This window comes from Nannospalax galili, unplaced genomic scaffold (assembly GCF_000622305.1).
Source record: "Nannospalax galili isolate Female #2095 unplaced genomic scaffold, S.galili_v1.0 scaffold538, whole genome shotgun sequence".
NCBI lineage: Eukaryota > Metazoa > Chordata > Mammalia > Rodentia > Spalacidae > Nannospalax > Nannospalax galili.
Genome location: NW_008343842.1, coordinates 673,372 through 690,904, shown reverse-complemented (window position 1 = coordinate 690,904; position 17,533 = coordinate 673,372). Strand labels below are relative to the sequence as shown.

At 42.6% G+C, this 17,533-nt stretch overlaps 1 protein-coding gene across 1 annotated transcript in view; it reads left to right on the top strand.

The window, feature by feature from the left end:
* Window positions 1–17,533, top strand: part of Dnah8 (dynein axonemal heavy chain 8) — a 308,707-nt gene that overhangs the window by 30,390 nt on the left and 260,784 nt on the right. The window contains exons 8-11 of the mRNA XM_008840196.1: window positions 6,130–6,237; window positions 8,302–8,403; window positions 10,054–10,200; window positions 14,789–14,986. Coding sequence (XP_008838418.1) covers window positions 6,130–6,237; window positions 8,302–8,403; window positions 10,054–10,200; window positions 14,789–14,986 — 555 coding nt within the window. The remainder of the gene's footprint in view (window positions 1–6,129; window positions 6,238–8,301; window positions 8,404–10,053; window positions 10,201–14,788; window positions 14,987–17,533) is intronic.

Below are 17,533 nucleotides of genomic sequence, written 5' to 3'. Positions count from 1 at the left end.
GCAGTTTAAAAAGTTAATTCGCATAATTAACTTGCACCTTAAAATAACTTTAATATGTACACATTGCAGAAAGTATACACTATCAAAAACTCTTTAAAAGGCATATTTTCCTATTATATAGTTGTAATGAATTACAAACTAGATTATTTAATCTTTACAAAATTTTTTGATTTTATTTTATATACATTACTGTTTTATATATATATATATGTGCACCATGTGCATACAATGCCTAAGCAGGCCAGAAGGTGATGTTGGATTTCCTGGAACTGAAATTATGAATTATATTGTTAGCTACCATGTGGGTGCTGGGACCTGAACCCAGATCTGCAAGAACAGCCAGTGTTCTTAACTGCTGAGAAACCTAGATTTGATCTTTTAACCCATGCTTAAATATGCAGGGTTATTCTAATCAGGACTTCATTTGTGAATTAGACAAGACAAATATAGTACTTATCCATGACTGAATAATAAATTACACCCCCATACCAAGTAGCTTAAAATAAGGGCCATCTATTATGTGGCAGTCTCTGTGGGTTAGAAAGCCAGGTGCCTTTAAGGTCTCTCATGGAGGTACAGACAGGCTGATAACTGGGGCAGTGGTCTCGCCATATGAGTAGGCTGGCTGTGGAGGATTTGTCCTAAACTCAGTCCTGTGATAATTGGCAGACTTCCACCCTTAGCCTCATGGGCCTCTCCTCATAGCAACTCCTTGGGCAAGTGACTGAGAGCTGCCAAATTGGAAGCCTTTTTTTTCCCCTTTTCATGTTTTTTTTTGTTCTTGCTCCTGGGAACTGAACCAGGTTCTTGCATCACTAGGAATATGTCCTCTGACCCTTGGACCTTTTTTTTTTTTTTTTTTTTTTCTAATTGAGCTTTTGTAATTTCATACAACAATTCTTAATCAGATTTAGACCCCCTCCCCCATCCATGCTTCCCTTTTCCCCCCACTGGACCTCATGTATTCCACCATGCACGCTAAGTCCTATCCAGACAAGCATGTGTACCCAGATGTCCTTCAGTGTAAATGTGCCCACCCCTGGCCTTTCTAAAATAAATTTTTTATTTTGAGGTAAGCTCTTGCTAAGTTGCCTAAAGTGGCCTTGAACTCACTCTGGAGCCACGCAGACCTTGGACCTGTAATCTTCTTAGCTCAGCTTCTTGAGTCGCTGGGATGATAGTCCTGGACCTCCAGGCCTGGCTGACACTCACTGTTTTCTGTAGCCTCAGCTTAGAAATCTCATCATTTTGGTTGAATTCTATTGGTTAGAAACAAGCCAGTAAGTCTACCCCACCTGGGGGGTAGGAATTATCCAAGTACGGGAATACCGTAAGAGTGACTGTCACTGGGGCCATCTTGAAGGCTGCCTACCATGGTAGATAATCTTCCAGTTTAAAGAGTAGGAAATGATGTCATTTTGGGGTAAGCACTTTGCTGGTATCACATAGCCGATCTCTGTAAAGTGCCTTTGATCTAGGAAGACAGCTCAGTGAGTAAAGAAACCTCCAAGACTGACAACCCGCGTTCGATCCCCAAGTCCCATGTGGTGGAAGGAGAGAACCAACTCCTGCAAGTTTTCCTCTGACCTCGTGTGTGCCATGGCACATTCTCCCAGACACATACACACACACAACACAATAAATAAATGTAATTTTTTTTGGTTTTTTGAAAACAAATGTAATTTAAAAAAGTATCACTTGATATCACTTGCTAGTCCTTCAAACTTTCTGGTAATTTTAAATTTATGGATTGGCTAGCATTTCATACAAATATGAAAATTATACTGTCCTATCATTTCTTTAGATAGAAAAGGCAAATCAAGGAAATGGTATTTTTTAAGTACTTGGGGCAGTGGTTTGCAATCTTGCCTGAGTGTTGCCTGAGTTTTGAATCACATTTAGGCAGGAGGGCTGCCCAAACAGTTGTATTTGTAAAGGTGCTTTTCAACATAGGCACTGTGCTGTGTACGTTAAATACATTTGCATGTATAACAATTTTAGGTGTAAGTATGTTTTCGTGTATGGCATTTTAAATAAGAAGTATTTTGCCGTTCTTCCAAGTTTACTGTTTTGTAGAATCTTTATAAGATCCTCCATTTCTTTTTTTTATGTACTCTTTCTTCTTCATATATATATATGGGGCTTTTGACTACTCTAACATTCCCCCCTCTGAAGAGGAAACTCTAAAATCTTTTAAGGATTAGATAAAAGATCCCAAATACTTTTGACATTTTCGAATTATTCTCAAGATACGTGAGCCAATATTTTAGGACCAACGTCTCTTTTCCAACAGAATCTTTATAGAATTGTAGATAAGACTAGAACCCCTAGATCTAGCTTGCTATTATCTTTCAGAGTGATTTTATAATGAATTAATACATGTAAATAATTCAGTATATAAAAACAGAACTTTGGTTGGGGAGCTGGAAAGATGGCTGGGGCTTAGTAGCTCAATGTCTGTACTCCTCTTGCAGAAGACCCAAGTACAGTTCCTAGCACCAACATCAAGCTGCTCACAAACACCTGTAACTCCAGTTCCAAGGGATCTAAAGCCCTCATTTGGCTTCTACAGGCACCTGCACTCATGTGTACACACCCTCCCCTATAACTAAAAATAAAATAAATATTAAAAATTTAAAAAATAATCTTAAAATTTTTAAATTTATTTTTATTTTATGCATATGAATGTTTTGCCTGCATGTATGTAAGTGCACCACATATGTGTAATGGACAGTGAGGCCAGAAGAGGGTGTTGGATCCCCTGGAACTGGAGTAACAGCCAGTTGTTAGGTGCCATGTGGGTGATGGGAACCGAACCCAGGTCCTCTGAAAGAATAGCCAGTGCTCTAAACCACTGACCCATCTCTCCAGTTCACCAAGTTTACTTTGACTTTCTATTTATCTAACTCATTTATCTGTCTGTCTATCATCTATCTATCTTCTATTATTTATTATTTATTTATTTAATGTGTGTATTTGTGTGCCTGAGTGTGTGTGTGTGTGTGTGTGTGTGTGTGTGTGCATCACATGCATGCAGGTGCCTGTGGAGGCCAGATGAAGGCATCAGGTCCTGTGGAGCTGGAGCTGGAGTATAGGTGGTTGTGAACTGCCTGACGTGGGGGTTGGGAACTGAACCCAGGTCCTCCACAAGAGCAGCAAATTCTCTTAACCATGGTGCCAGCTCTCCAGCCCCTCAGACCTACTTTTAAGGGATCATTGCCAGTATAAACTAGGTAATCCAGGAAACTCTGAGTCCAGTACCCACACATAGTAAGTATTTAGTGTGTGGGGCCATGGCTGTGTGTCCTCCTTGTACCCACTCTGCTTGGCTCTGAGTCGTTTACATCTTTTACTTACTTGCCTGGTTTTCTTCCACTCTACGGTGAGCTTTTGGGGAATAGGTTTCCTATCTTTAGATTTCTCCCACAATCTTTACAAGCTAGTCCTGGGATATGAATCGAGATGGACAGGTAAGAAGGACTTCTGGTCTGATTTCTCTTTCTAATCATCCTTTGCACTGTAAGTTACTTTACCCCTCAAGGTATCAGTTTCTTCATCTCTAAGAAAGAGCAGAGGAGCTGTTGATATTTTTGAGATGAGACCTCCGGTGGCCCAGGCTAGCTTTGAACTCACTGCGTAGCTTCGGCCGGCCTTGAACTTCGGACCTTTCTGCTTTTGCCTCCCAAGCACCGGGATTGTCTCTGTGTTCTCCTATACCCCGCTTTCTTCTTTTTAGTCTAGCAATTTACCTTACCTGGCTTTGAAGTAGTCAGCTTTGAAGTTGCTTTTCCCTCTGCAGATACTTTGTGTGTGTATGGTCCTGGGGACCAAGCCCATGCATGGCTTTGTATATGCTAAGAAGACATCCTACCACTGATGAAACAGCTAGCCTTAAAAGAACTTTTTTTTTTTTTTTTTTGGTCTTTTTGAGATAGGGTCTCTGTTCTAGTTTATTTCTCCATTGCTGTGACAAAACACTCTGACCAATACCAACTTGGGGAGGAAAGGTTTTTTTTGGCTTATATCTCCCGAGTCACAGTTCATCACAGAGGAAGCCCAAGGTAGGAACTCAGAACAGGAACCTGGAGGCGTGAGCTTGAAGCACAGGCCATGGAGGAACGCTGCTTACTGGCCCGTGCTGAACCTGCTTTCTTATATAACACAGGACCACCTGCCCAGGGGTGGCACCACCCACAGTGGGCTGGGCCCTCCCACATTACTCAGTAATCAAGAAGATGCCCCCTAGACATGGCCACAGGCCAGTCCAATGGAAGCAGTTCCCCAGTTGAGGCTCCCTCTACCCAGGTGTGTCAAGTTGACAACTAAAGCTATATAACACAGTCTCCCTGTAGCCCCAGCTGGCCTGGAACTTGCTATATAGACCAGGCAGGCAGTGATCCACCTGTTTCCACCTCTGGAATGCTGGGATTAAAGACGTGGCACTACTGCACCCGGTTAAAATTTAGGTTTTAAAAATTTTATCTTTCTGGGGCTGGGTGTGGTGGCACATGCCTTTAATCCCAGCACTCGGGAGGCAGAGGCTGGTGGAGCTCTGTGAGTTTGAGGCCAGCTGTCTACATAGTGAGTTCAGGCCAGCTGAGGCTACAGGGAGACCCTGTCTCAAAAAGACCCTCTCCAAAAAAAAATAGTCTTTCTGAAGCCAGTGAGATGTTTAAGCAGGCAAAGGCACTTGCCACCAAGCCTGACAACTTGAGTTTGATTCTTGGGACCCACATTGTAGAAGGAGTGAACTGGCTCCCGAAGATTGTACTCTGACCTCCTCATGTACACTGTGCCATGTGCTCTCACATGAACACACATGCTTGCATACATGCACACATACAAGAAATAAAAACAAACCAAAGCTCATTTAAAAACCTCTCTCTCTCTCTCTCTCTCTCTCTCTCTCTCTCTCTCTCTCTCTCTCCCTTTCTTTGATCAGTCATACTGCTAGAGATCAAACACAGGACCCTATCCACTCTAGGCAAAAGCTTTGCCACTGAGCTACATCCTGGTCCAAAATTTTATTTTAAAAATTAAAAAATTGATTTATATACTTTACAAATATTTTATATATTATTTTTATTTTATGTGTATGAGTGTATTGCCTGCATGTATGTGAGTGCATCCATGTCATGCAAAGCCCGTGGAGGTCAGAAGAAGGTGTCAGATTTCCCTGGAACTGGAGCTATAGATGGTTGTTAACTACCATGTAGTGCTGGGAATCAAACCCCGGTCCTCTGCAAGAGCAGTCAGTTCTCTTAACTGCTGAGCCATCTCCCCAGTCCCTGATTTATGTAGCTTATGTCTGAATATTTTACCTGCATGTATGTCAGTGCAGCATATGCATGCAATGCCTGCAGAGGGCATTGGATCCCCTAGAACTGAACTTACAATGATTGTGAGATACCATGTGGATGCTGGGAACAGAACCCAGGTCCCCTCCGAGAGCAGCAACTGCTCTTAACCACTGAGATATCTCTCCAGCCCCCCTCACCCTGTAGCCCTAGCTGGACTGGAATACACTATGTAGACCAGGCTGACCTCAGTCTCAGAGATCTGCCGTCTGAGTGCTGGGATTAAGGGTGTATGCCACCTGCCCGACCAAAATTTTACCTTTAAATAAAGTAATTTCAGAATTAGAGAGAGGCTGCAACATTAGGGCAGTGTCTTCTTTATCCACTTCTTCCTGTTAAGATCTTAACATTAGTTATTTTAGCACATTTGTCAAAATTGTTGTCCTTTTTTCCTGCTCCAGGATCCAACGCATGGCATTAAATTGCCCATTTGAAACAATCATGTATAGTGTACTGTAGGAATATAAAATTTGACTTAACAATGAAATATGCTATTTGTGTGTCATTAGAGTTCTTTTAATTCCGAATACAGTTATTAAAACTGTACTTGAGTTGGGCATGGTCATGCCTTTAATCCCAGCCCTCAGGAGGCAGAGGCAGGTCTGAGATCAAGGCCAGCCTGGTCTGCATAGCGAGTTCCAGGCCAACTGGGCCTACAGGGAGACCAAAAAAATGACCAAAAAAAAAAAAAAAAAAATCAAAGCAAAACACAACAAAAACTCACAAAACTATACTTGTATGCTAGAATTTGCTTTCTCTATTTCAATTTTAGGTTTCCATGGCACATGGAATACAAAACTTGATTAATGCCATCAGAATGATCCACAGCGCGTCGCGGTATTATAATACATCAGAGAGAATGACCTCGTTATTCACCAAGGTGAGCTTCTCTTTAAAATTTTATGGTTTTTTTTTTTTTGTCTTTTTAATTATTAGCCACCGCGTGGGTGCTAGGAACTGAACCTGGGTCCTCTGCAAGCGCAAGTGCTCTTAATTGCTGTGCCATCTCTCGAGCCCCCCCCTTTTTTTTTTTTACTTTTTTGAGACAGTGTCTCCCTATAACCTCAGCTGACCTGGGCGTTCAGTATGTAGACCAGACTTCCTCCATCTCACAGAGATCCGGTTGCCTTTGCCTCCCCAGTACTAGGATTAAAGGAGTTGTGCCATCATGTCCACTCATTGTTACCGATCTTAAAAATCACCCAGAATTGGTCAGAGACTTCTAGGAGCCCAGGGGGTGAACACAGTTCTCCTCTCCACATTCCAGACTCTGCTAACCCATCAGTACACAGTCAGTGCTGGTTCTCAGTCCACTGTGGAAGAGGACTTAGCTCAGGAAGGAAAATGAAGGTAACAGCAGCTCCAACTGAAAGTGGGAGAAACACCCAGGCAGAGAATGAAGGGGAAGGAAACCAGGAAAGAAGGCCCCCAGGCCCTGCCTTTAGACCACGGAGGGATTGGGAAATCGGGGCCTTTCTTGAGGAGTGGGAAATAATTGAAATGAAATCGGCTTCCCCGGGAGCAAGATCTCCGAGAAATCCAGAGCCATTTCCGAGCATCTCTATCGAGGGGCATGAAGAACTACAAAAGATGTTTCCACATGCTGGTCAGCTTGCAGGATCTGTACTGGGCTATTTCTGAGGCCAATGAGAAGTCAAGGAGCGAGCTCTTGTTTTGCCTTTATGGAGAAGCCCTGTTCAGGACCTTGGAATACGGTAGTGAAGCTGATCTCAGTGATGCTGCTGCTGCTCTGTCTCCTGTGTACCCTCGGCCTCCAGAGTTCCTGCAACCTCTTGAGTACCTCCCAACTCCTGTGAAACGGCCTCAGAATTCTGGCATCCCCATTCTGCCGGGCGAGGTGCAGTGGGTCCTGACACCATTCACCATGGTGCAGAATCCTGTGGTATCCCAGTGGCAGCCCTGGAATGTGAACCCTCCACGGGTAGCTCCATACTGCTTCCTGCCATGGTCCCAGGAGCCCCCAGCATCCAGCAGCCATACCCAACCTCTTATGATCATCTACATGCTCGACGAAGACCATAGAACTCTGCTATTTTCTGCCCAAAGAGCCACAGAATTGTACAGTTTTGTAAGCTGGCACCTACTTAGTCCATCTCATAAGAAAATGTGAAATTAAATCAATGTCTCTTAAAAAAAATCATCCAGAACTATTTCCTTCCCCCAGTAACCCTTTTCAGACCTGGGTCCTTACTATTGCCTATAGGTATGATCTTATATGTATTGTGTATTTAAAAATTCTGCCAAATTCTGAATTTCTGCCTGTCAACTTCATCTAATCTCCTAACCACTTATTTCCCTTCCTTCTGTTTTTCCCCTTTCTCCTCTCCTCTCTTTCTCCTTCCTTCCCTCTCTCCCTCTCTCCCTGTTCACTTCTCTCCTCTCTCCCCCCTCTCCCCACTTTTGCCAAGGTCCCATGTATCCCAGGCTAGCCTTGAACTAGAATTTGAGGATGAGGTTGAATTTCTGATCCTCCTGCCTCCAGTTCCTGAGTGCGCCAACCATATCCTGTTTAAGTGGTGCTGGGAACTGAACCCAGGGCCTGTGCATGCTAGGCAAGCACTCTATCAACTGAGCTACATTCCCTCTCCTGACCATTTCTCAGTGGTTATTCTTTATTATTTTGGGGGGGAGCATGTGAGAGCTGCTTGCCTGTTGAAGGCAAATCATACCTGGACCGAATCAGGAGCTATTTGGAGGTGGAATAGACAAAGAGAAAATGTACTTGACTTTGGAACTCATGAGCCCAGGGACATTGACTTAATTGCAGTAGACAACTGTGACTTTGGGCTTTCCTTGTTTAGAATTTGTGTGTGTGTGTGTGTGTGTGTGATTTATTATTTATCTTATTTATCATATGTATTATTTACTATCTATTTTTAAAAGTCATTTACCTAAAGTTATTTTGTATCTCCCTTCATTTTAGGTAACAAACCAGATGGTGACGGCGTGTAAAGCATATATTACTGACGGAGGAGCAAACTACGTATGGGACCAGGAGACACCAGCCATATTAAAGAAGATCAAGGTTTGTAGAAGTATTCTAGTTGCACAAAGTAAAGCTCTGCCCAGCCAACTCGATGCTGCATACTCTGTTTATCCACGAAGCAGGCTAACTTTGAAACAATCATGGATAAAGCAGTTCAAGAATATAACTAAGGTTGTCATTGAGATGTCACTTTGGCAAGGAGAGGAGCAGGTTGAAGGAGTGGAAGTTGTGAGGAAGCCGTGACAGGCTTAAGCTGGTGGGTTTACAGCACTTGACTGGAATACTTATCTATTCTACAGAATCAGGAACGGCTACTGCAGCTAAGGAAGAGAAGTAGCGATGAGCAAATTACCAAAGAGAAACAGACATCTATGAAATGTGGAGAAATTGGGCTGGGGATGCAGTTCGTGCCTTAGCACGCATGAATCCCAGGGTTCTGTCTCCAACACCACATAAAGTAGGTGTGGTGGCATGTACCTGTAATTCCAGCACTGGGGTGGTGGAAATGGAAGGATTGGCTACATATGGAGTTTAAGGCTAGCCTAGGCTAGAGACCCTGTGTCAAACAACATCAACAACAACAGCAGCAACAAAATGTGGAGAAATCAGTGGCCAGAGGTAGAAATGGCAGTAATAATTGCTTCAATGAGGATTGGTCTGCAATTTTTCATCGAAGTTATAAGTATCTTTTCTGCAGGCAGAAATTCAAGATTGGAAGGTATTACCAAGAATAGGAACATACATTCTTTTTCTAGTGTCAAGAGCACTTCTTGACAAAGAAGAAAATCCTCAAAGACTGTATCTTGAGGGCTGGAGAGATGGCTCAATGGTTAAGAACACTGGCTGCTCTTGCAGAGGGCCCAGGTTCAGTTCCCAGCACCCACATGGCAGCTAACAACTGTCTGCAACTCTAGTTCCAGGGGACCCAATGCCCTCTCTGGCCTCCATGGGCATTTGTACATGAGTACACTTACATGCATGTAGGCAAAACACTCATACACACAAAGTAAATATAAATAAGGAAGAATAAAAACTGTACCCTCAGCAGAAGGCTGAGAAACAAAACAACTTTTTAAATTTTTTCAAAAATTTTCATTTTTATTTTATGTGTATGAGTGTTTTGCTTATGTGTATAAGTGCACCACATGCATGCAGTGCCTGAAGAGGCCAGAAAAGAGCATTAGATCCTCTATCCTCTAGAACTGGAGCTACGGATGGTTGTTAGTTCCCATGTGGGTGCTGGGAACTGAACCCAGGTCCTCTGCAAGAACAACCAGTGCCCTTAACTGCTGAGCTATCTCTCTAGTCCCTATTTTTCTTTCTTCTTGGGAATGTCAGAAATGTATACAACGAAATGTGATTATATCTGCCCCTCATTTCTCCCCTCTGACTTCTGTTTCCCCTCCAACACATCATTTCTCAACTTTATGACCTTTTTAAAAATCTGACCTGGTCTGCATAGTGAATTCCATGCCAGCTAGGGCTACAGGAGACCCTGTCTTAGGAAAAAAAAAAAGGTATATTAATGTTTATAGCCTTTACATTTAAGCAGAGAATCTGAACTTCTGTTAACAGCACTGCCCCTTGTTTGAGGGGTTGGGGACTGTCATGATCGACCCACTGGGTAGATTTTTGGCTCCTGGGCAAACCTCTTATTACCTTCTTTGCTTTTTTCCAATTCTCTTGTAGGATTGCATTTTTCTATTTAAGGAATATCAGGCATCTTTTCACAAAATAAGGAAGCAGATTTTGGAATCTTCAGGGGAAAAGTCTTTTGAGGTTTCAGAGATGTATATATTTGGAAAATTCGAAGCCTTCTGCAAGAGACTGGAGAAGGTGAGCACTTGGCAGTCAGCATTCTGCCACAACCCAGACCATTTTAGTTATTTCAAAGTTTATACATTGTGGTAGATGATCTTTGTCCCAGGTCACCTCTCATTGCTATCTGACACATCTAATCAGATTACCCACACATTACAGCATTTATTTTAACTGACTTTTTTTTCATACTGCATTTTAGAGCCTTGTGCCTGGCACATAAAGGCTATTGCCAACTCTCACCTCTCCTAAGACCTTAATTCTACTCATATAGATGAACCTTGAATTTGAAAGCATCTGCTTTTGACCATTATGTTAAGCTGAGAGAATGTGTGCAACCTGCAGGTGTGGAACATCACCTCTTCCTTCTGAACCTGTGTGTGTGGTGTATCTGGACAGTGTGTAGGGAAACCTTTGTTGGCCTGACCTGGGTTGGAAACTTCTGTATCTTTTACTTTGATTCTTAGGACTGGCTGAGGATGACATTCTTTTTTAGGTGGCAGCGGGGAGGCAAGTTCTCCTTGTAGCCCTGCCTGGTTTGGAACTCTCTATAGACCAGGCTGGCCTCAATTTCACAGAAATCTGCCTGCCTCAGCCTTCTGAGCACTGGGATTAAAGGAGTGCACCACCACCACATTTGGCTTGTGATGGCATTCTTTAGAGGGCATTAGGGAAGTCCACACTAGAGGTTCCTTGGAGTCAGTCTTTGGGAAGTCTATAAAGATATCATGGGTCTGGAAGGATGGCTCAGTCAGTAAATTGCTTGCTGAGGACCTGAGTTTGGATCCCTAGTGGCTCTGTAAAAAGTGGGGTATGATGGTACATACATCTAATCCCATCGCTGGTAGGGAGTCAGCTAGACAGACCAGGGGAGCTCACTGGCCAACCAGCCTAGCCAACCAGTGAGTTCCAGGTTCAGTGAGAAACCCTGTCTCAAAAAATAAGGTGCAGAGTGATTGAGGGAGACATTTCATATGGATTTCTTGCCTGTACAGGTGTACACACACACACACACACACACACACACACACACACATGCACTGTGTGATCTAGGCATTCTTTTAGCCTCTCTGAGGATCTGGGTAGGATTTAAGATCCTAGTCATTATTTTCTGGGTAGCAGGAGATGGGAGGACAGAACACAGGTTGAAGGACATTCTTTGACATGTCCGGAAGCTTACTTTTTTATTTGCTATCTGAATGGGAAAGTGTGGGTGATGCAGAGAACCAAATTACTAAATGAGGTCCTTCAAAACACTTCCATGAGTCTGTTTCTTTAGTAGCTTCATGGAGACTTAGTTTTCATAAGATTTGCCCATTTAAAGTGTATAAGGCTGGGCTGGAGAGATGGCTCCAGCATTGGCTGTTCTTGCAGAAGACCTGGGTTCGAACCCCGGCACCCACATGGCGGCTATCAACTGTCCATAATTCTGAAGGCACTGTATGACACGGGGTACTTAAACACATGCAAGCATAACATAAAATAAAAATAAATAAATAGGGGCTGGGGAGATGGCTCAGCGGTTAAGAACACTGATTGTTCTTGCAGAAGACCCAGGTTTGAATCCCAGCACCCACTCCATTTCCAGGGGCTCCGACAGCCTCTTCTGTCCTCTGAGGGCATTGCATGACACGGATGCACTTAGCTACATGCAGACAATACATGAATACACATAAAATAAAAATAATAAAATATTAAAAAATAAATAATTTAAAAATGAAGTGTACAACAGTGTCTAGTATTTCCACAGAGCTGCTCAACTATGACTCATTAGCAATTATACCAAATTTCCCCCTCTGCCTTGCCCTGAAAAACACTACTGATATACTTTCTGCTTCTAATAGATGTACCTCCCCTGCTTTTAAAAATCACTTTACTAATTAACTCATACGTAAAAGTGTCACATAGCTAGATTAAGGTAACCACTCACACACTTGTTCAGCCTCAAACTCTATGCATCTCAGTGAACTTTCTCTACAGTTCGAATGGCCATTCTGAGCCTGCGGAACGTCGCTTGGAGTTTTACGCTTTCACTATCAATTACATTTTAATGTACTTATCCACTACAATAGAAGAAAAAGCTAGAAAAAATAGCTTTATAGCTCATGTGTTCTTTTGCATTCTGTCCTTCCTCATTAGCTATTACCAACCTCTCTCGGTCTTCTTTGTAAGGGAATATTTTTATTTTAGGTGTAAGAGTGTATTGCCTACATGTATGTAAGAATACTCGTTTTGTGCAACACCTTGCGGAGGTTAGATGAGGGGGTCAGATTCCCCTGGGACTGGAGTTACAGATGGTTCTTAGCTTCCATGGGGGTGTGGAGAATTGGACCTGGGCCCTCTACAAGAGCAACCAGTGCTCTTAACTGCTGAGCCATCTCCAGCCCCAGTTCCTGGATTTTATATATATATATATATATAATGTGTATGTTTTGCTTGTATGTACATATGTATGTGTGTATGTATATGTATGTATGTATGAATGTTGACACTGTTGGGGCCAGGTGGTAGTAAGGGTTAAAGGGCAGACTTTTAAGAGATCAGCATAACAGCAGTTGGTAGTTTCAATTCCTTTGCTTTTGCTTTATAAAGTAGGCAAGTGGAGTGTTTGTGTTAGGAGACAGGCATTTCCAGTGCTTATAGAGAGCACATGTAGCATGCTGTAAAATACTAGGTGGCCTGTATTTTCTCCAGGTTTGGATACAATCATTTTTGGAAGTGTAAAGAAATTGTGTAGTTCGAACAGTGGTTACTCTGACGAGGGTTCTGAGTTGACAGGCATGAGGACTGTATGGGACTTCTGATGGCTGTCTAGAAGGATCACAATGTTGTCTTCATGGTATATGGTATTTGGGAGACTTGCTGAGGAGAAGCTCATTCCCTCCCCACCCTGGACAAAATCATCCTCCCTAGACAATTTAGAACCATATTGTTTAAAGCAGAACTCAAAATGGAAAGTGTTGAAGATTAAGAACTAAATAGCCTGCACGTATAAGAGACTTCTGTTGTTGCTGTTTTGTGTTTCTTTTTCGCATGTATGTGTGAAGTAGATGGCATTGGTACATTTAGAGCAGGCATGGCACATTGGAAGCTATTTCCAAGACAAAGTCTAAAATAAAATCAGTTATGGGAGTTTCTTGGGGTTTTTCAAGGGTCAGAAGAGACTGCTGCCATCCTTTAGGCTTCTGGGGTGTCAATTTCTTTTTTTTATCACTGTGACAACTTAAAGGTGGAAGGATTTATTTAGGTCCATGAGACTCAGAACTATCCACAGTTGGTTGGCCCCATGCCCTCAGGCAGAACATCATGGTGGTAGGAGTATATGACCGTGTCCACTTACATCATGGTAGACAGGAAGTGAAGAGAGAGGCAGGAAGTTCCGAGGACTGGGTGTAACCTTCAAAAGCATACCTTCAGTGACTCCAGCTAGATCTGATCTCTTTATGTTGCCTGCATTCCAAAATAGCTGGTGACCTGTAGCAGCCTGTGGGGAACGTTTTGTATTTAAATGGTAACTCAGGACCAGTTTCTCTGACCACAGGTGTCAGATGGAAGTCACAGGTGGATGAATGCTGATGTCACATATCAGAACTGTCAGTTAGGACCAACAAGAATAATAGAGCTTTGGAAATGGTTTTCAAAGTTCTTGAAAACAAAAGGTTGAAACTATTTACTCAAGTCTTTCGCACCTCAAGCACAAAGTAATTAACTCCTGAAAAAGGTATTCAGTTCTCTTTGGAAGTGACAGAACTCCATCTGTCTTAAACAGCAGCCATGCCTGGTGGGATGATCCCTCTGTCTTCACTTCCCATCTTGAGTCACCATGTAACACACTAGGACTTCAGGCATGTACCACCATGCCTGGCTTTTTTTCATGGGTTCTAGGGATCTGAACTCAGGTTTTCATGCTTGTGAGGCAAATGCTTTACCATCTGGGTCATCTCTTTAAGCCTTTTATCTTATTTTAAAAATAAAAAATGAATGTGTGAAAGACATTAATGAATAACCAGAAGCCCAAAGGGTACTATGTAGCTTTTTGTCTTTCAGTTTTGCAGAGCTGGAGATCAAACCCAGGGTCTTGTTAGGCAAGCATTCCGCCATTCTGTCCCTGAGCTACCTCTCCAGCAGAGAAGTTTGTTTTCTATTTTGTCTCCTCTGGTTGGTTTTAGCTAAATGATAGATCCTATTTTTAGATTTTTGCATTTCTGTGTGTGTGTGTGTGTGTGTGTGTGTGTGCGCGCTTGTGCCACAGAGAGAGTGTGGAGGTCAGAGACAACTTGGGGGTTCTCTCCTTCCACCTTGTGGGTCCTAGAAATGAAGTCTCAGTGCCAAGTGCCTTTACCTGCTGAACCATCTTGCCTAGCCGTTGTTTTATATTATCGAGGTAGGGTCTAATGTATCTCAGGGTGGCTCAAATTCACCATTTGTAGATGATGACCCTAGATGTCTGATCCTCTTTCCTTCATCTTCCAAGTGCTAGGAATTAGCCCTACATTCCCAGACCTTTATTTTATTTTATTTTTCAAAGTCAATGATTCATGAAGAGCCTATTTTAGAGAAGGGGCCTAATAACTCATTTTAATAAAATACCATTTCTCTTTTGAAGATTACAGAAATGATAACTATTGTGCAGACATACTCAGCCTTGAGTAATTCTACAATCGAAGGAATAGATATTATGGCTATAAAATTCAAAAATATCCATCAAGGGATTAAGAAAAAGCTGTATGACATCCTAGATCCACGAAGGACAGAATTTGACACAGATTTCTTAGACTTTATGACCAAAATCAATGGTCTAGAGGTAAGTAGTCACACAAACTTTTTTTTCCCCCTTAGAATTTTTATGAATTTCATACAATACATCTTGATCCTAGTGGGAACCCCTCCCCTATCTGAACCCTCTCCCCCACTTAGCCCTCCCCACTGGATTTCATGAATTCTGTCATATATGTTAAGGTGTATTGAGCCACATTTGTGACCCCAAGCGTCCCTCAGTGCAAGTCCACCCACTGGAGCCTCGTCAACCTATTTAGAGTCACTGCCTTAAAGAAAACCAGCTCTCCCTCTCCTGGTAGTCATTGGTTGCCAATAGTTCCTCAGCTAAGGTTGTGGCTGCATACCCTTTCCCCACCTTTATGCTGGGTTTTGTCTGGTTTGAGTTTGCATGGGTCTCGTGCATGCTGTCACCATTGCTGTAAGTTCAAATGAGCAACTTCCTAGCCACCTAGAAAGCTGTTTCCTTGTGGTCATCCACCACCCCTGGTTGTTACTGTCTTTCTGCCTTCTCTTCTGCAATGATCCCTGAGCCCTGGGTGGCAGAGGTTGGATACAGGAGTCCTACCCAGGGACAAGCACTCTGCAGTCTCTTATTTTCTGCACTTTGGCCATTTGTGGCTTTCATGTTAATAACCCTCTACTGTACAAAGAACCTTCACTGGTGAGAGTTGAGAGATGCTTTAACAATTCTTTCTGCCTCCTGTTCCCTGAACCTTGGAGGGAGAGGCTGCATTGTAGATGTGTCGTTTTGGGGGTAAAATTGCAAGGTGAATAATTTTAAAAGAAGTCCACAAATTATTCTCTCTCTCTCTCTCTCTCTCTCTCTCTCTCTCTCTCTCTCTCTCTCTGTGTGTGTGTGTGTGTGTGTGTTGATGTGCCTGTGTAAGGCATGGAGGTCAGAGCCTTGGGTGTGTGGTCCTCAGGTGCCATTCACCTTTTGTTTGAGATAGGTTCTGGCACTGACATGGAACTTTGCTACACAGACCAGGCTAGCTAGCATACTGTAGGAATGACTTGTATAAAATAGACAGAATATGGACTAATGACTTTTAACCTTGCAACCAAAAAACTACAAAATCACTGAACCATGTGATCTTGTGATCTAGGCACCTGACCTTTATTCTTCCGAACCTCAATTTTTGATTCCACCCAGAGTTAATGAATAAATACAGGTATGCTTGAGAATTAACATATCAAGACACTGAAAGTCAGTGCACTGCATCTTCACTGAAAATGATGAAGATTGAGAAAGAGCACTTTACGTTTTGTGTATGAGATATTCTAAGCCTAGGGCTGATAGGACAGGGTTGTCTGATAAGGGTGGATCCAAGCTTGCAGTTCCCCAACTGAAGCTGGACCAACTGGGTGAGGCCTGACTCTGGGACACAATTCCTGGGCACAATTCCAAGAGACGTCTCGGGGAATGGGTGTTCTCTGAGTTTGGGCTCACTCTTCAAAACTAAAGTCAAGAGCCGGGCTATTTTATTCAGGTAATTGTAATGTGGCATGGTAACGCTGCAGTGTACACATGTCTTAGGATCCACCTGTCTCTAACTTCCCATCTTGTGTCATCCATAGGATTGCAGGCACACATCGACATGCCTAGCTTTTTACCTGTGTTTTGTAGATCTGAATTCAGGTCTTCATGCTTGTGAGGCAAATCCTTTACCAACTCAGTTATCTCTTCAGCCTTCCATTTTTTTTTTTCCCAAAGGAAAAATGGGCATGTGAAGAACATCATGAATAAGCAGAAGCCCAAAAGATATTATGTAGTGATGGGTCATTTTTCAATTTGTGTTAAACTTTGCATCAAATTTTGTTGTGCCAAGGATCTGATGTCATTCTTTCAAAGTGAGAGAGAACTTGTGGGTCCTCTTGTCTTAAGTGTGGAGAAAGTTGAGATCAGAGGAAGTGGGTTTCTTTTCCTTTGGCCTCATGTCTGCTTTCTCCTAAGTGCTAGCGGACTCGCTGAAGAGGCCCTCCTGTTCACAGATCAGGGGACATCTGAGACACAGAGTGATAGAATGTTCAAGGGACTGCAGCGTATTTCTCGCTTTGGCCTCTTATGCCTCAGTTGTTGTCTGACTCAGAATGATCCCTAACCCAAGTGTCTCTTCTCTGCTACAGAATGTCCTAGAAGGACAAGCAAGGACAGGGATATCCTTTCTCTAATTTTCTTTCTTTTCACATTTATTTACTTCTTTTTGTATGTATATGTGTGGGCATGGGCCACACGGCTTGTGTGTGGAGTTCAGGGGACATTTTGGAGAAACTGGTTCTTTTCTTCCACCACGCAGGTCCCTGAGACTAAACTTACATCATCCGGCTCGGCGGAAAGCACCTTCAACCACTGAGCCACCTCATTGGCCCCTTTCTCTAGTTTTGAATCTCAATTTCTTGTCATGAATGTGAGGGGAAAAATAAGATTTTTATCTCATTTATTAAAAAAATCTTTTAAAACTGTATTACATGTCATCTGGGCAATATTAATAAAAGTCTCTAAAATTTTTCACTCTAACAATAACTATTTTTGGTATAGGTTTCCTTTTAGTTAAAAACTATTATTATCATG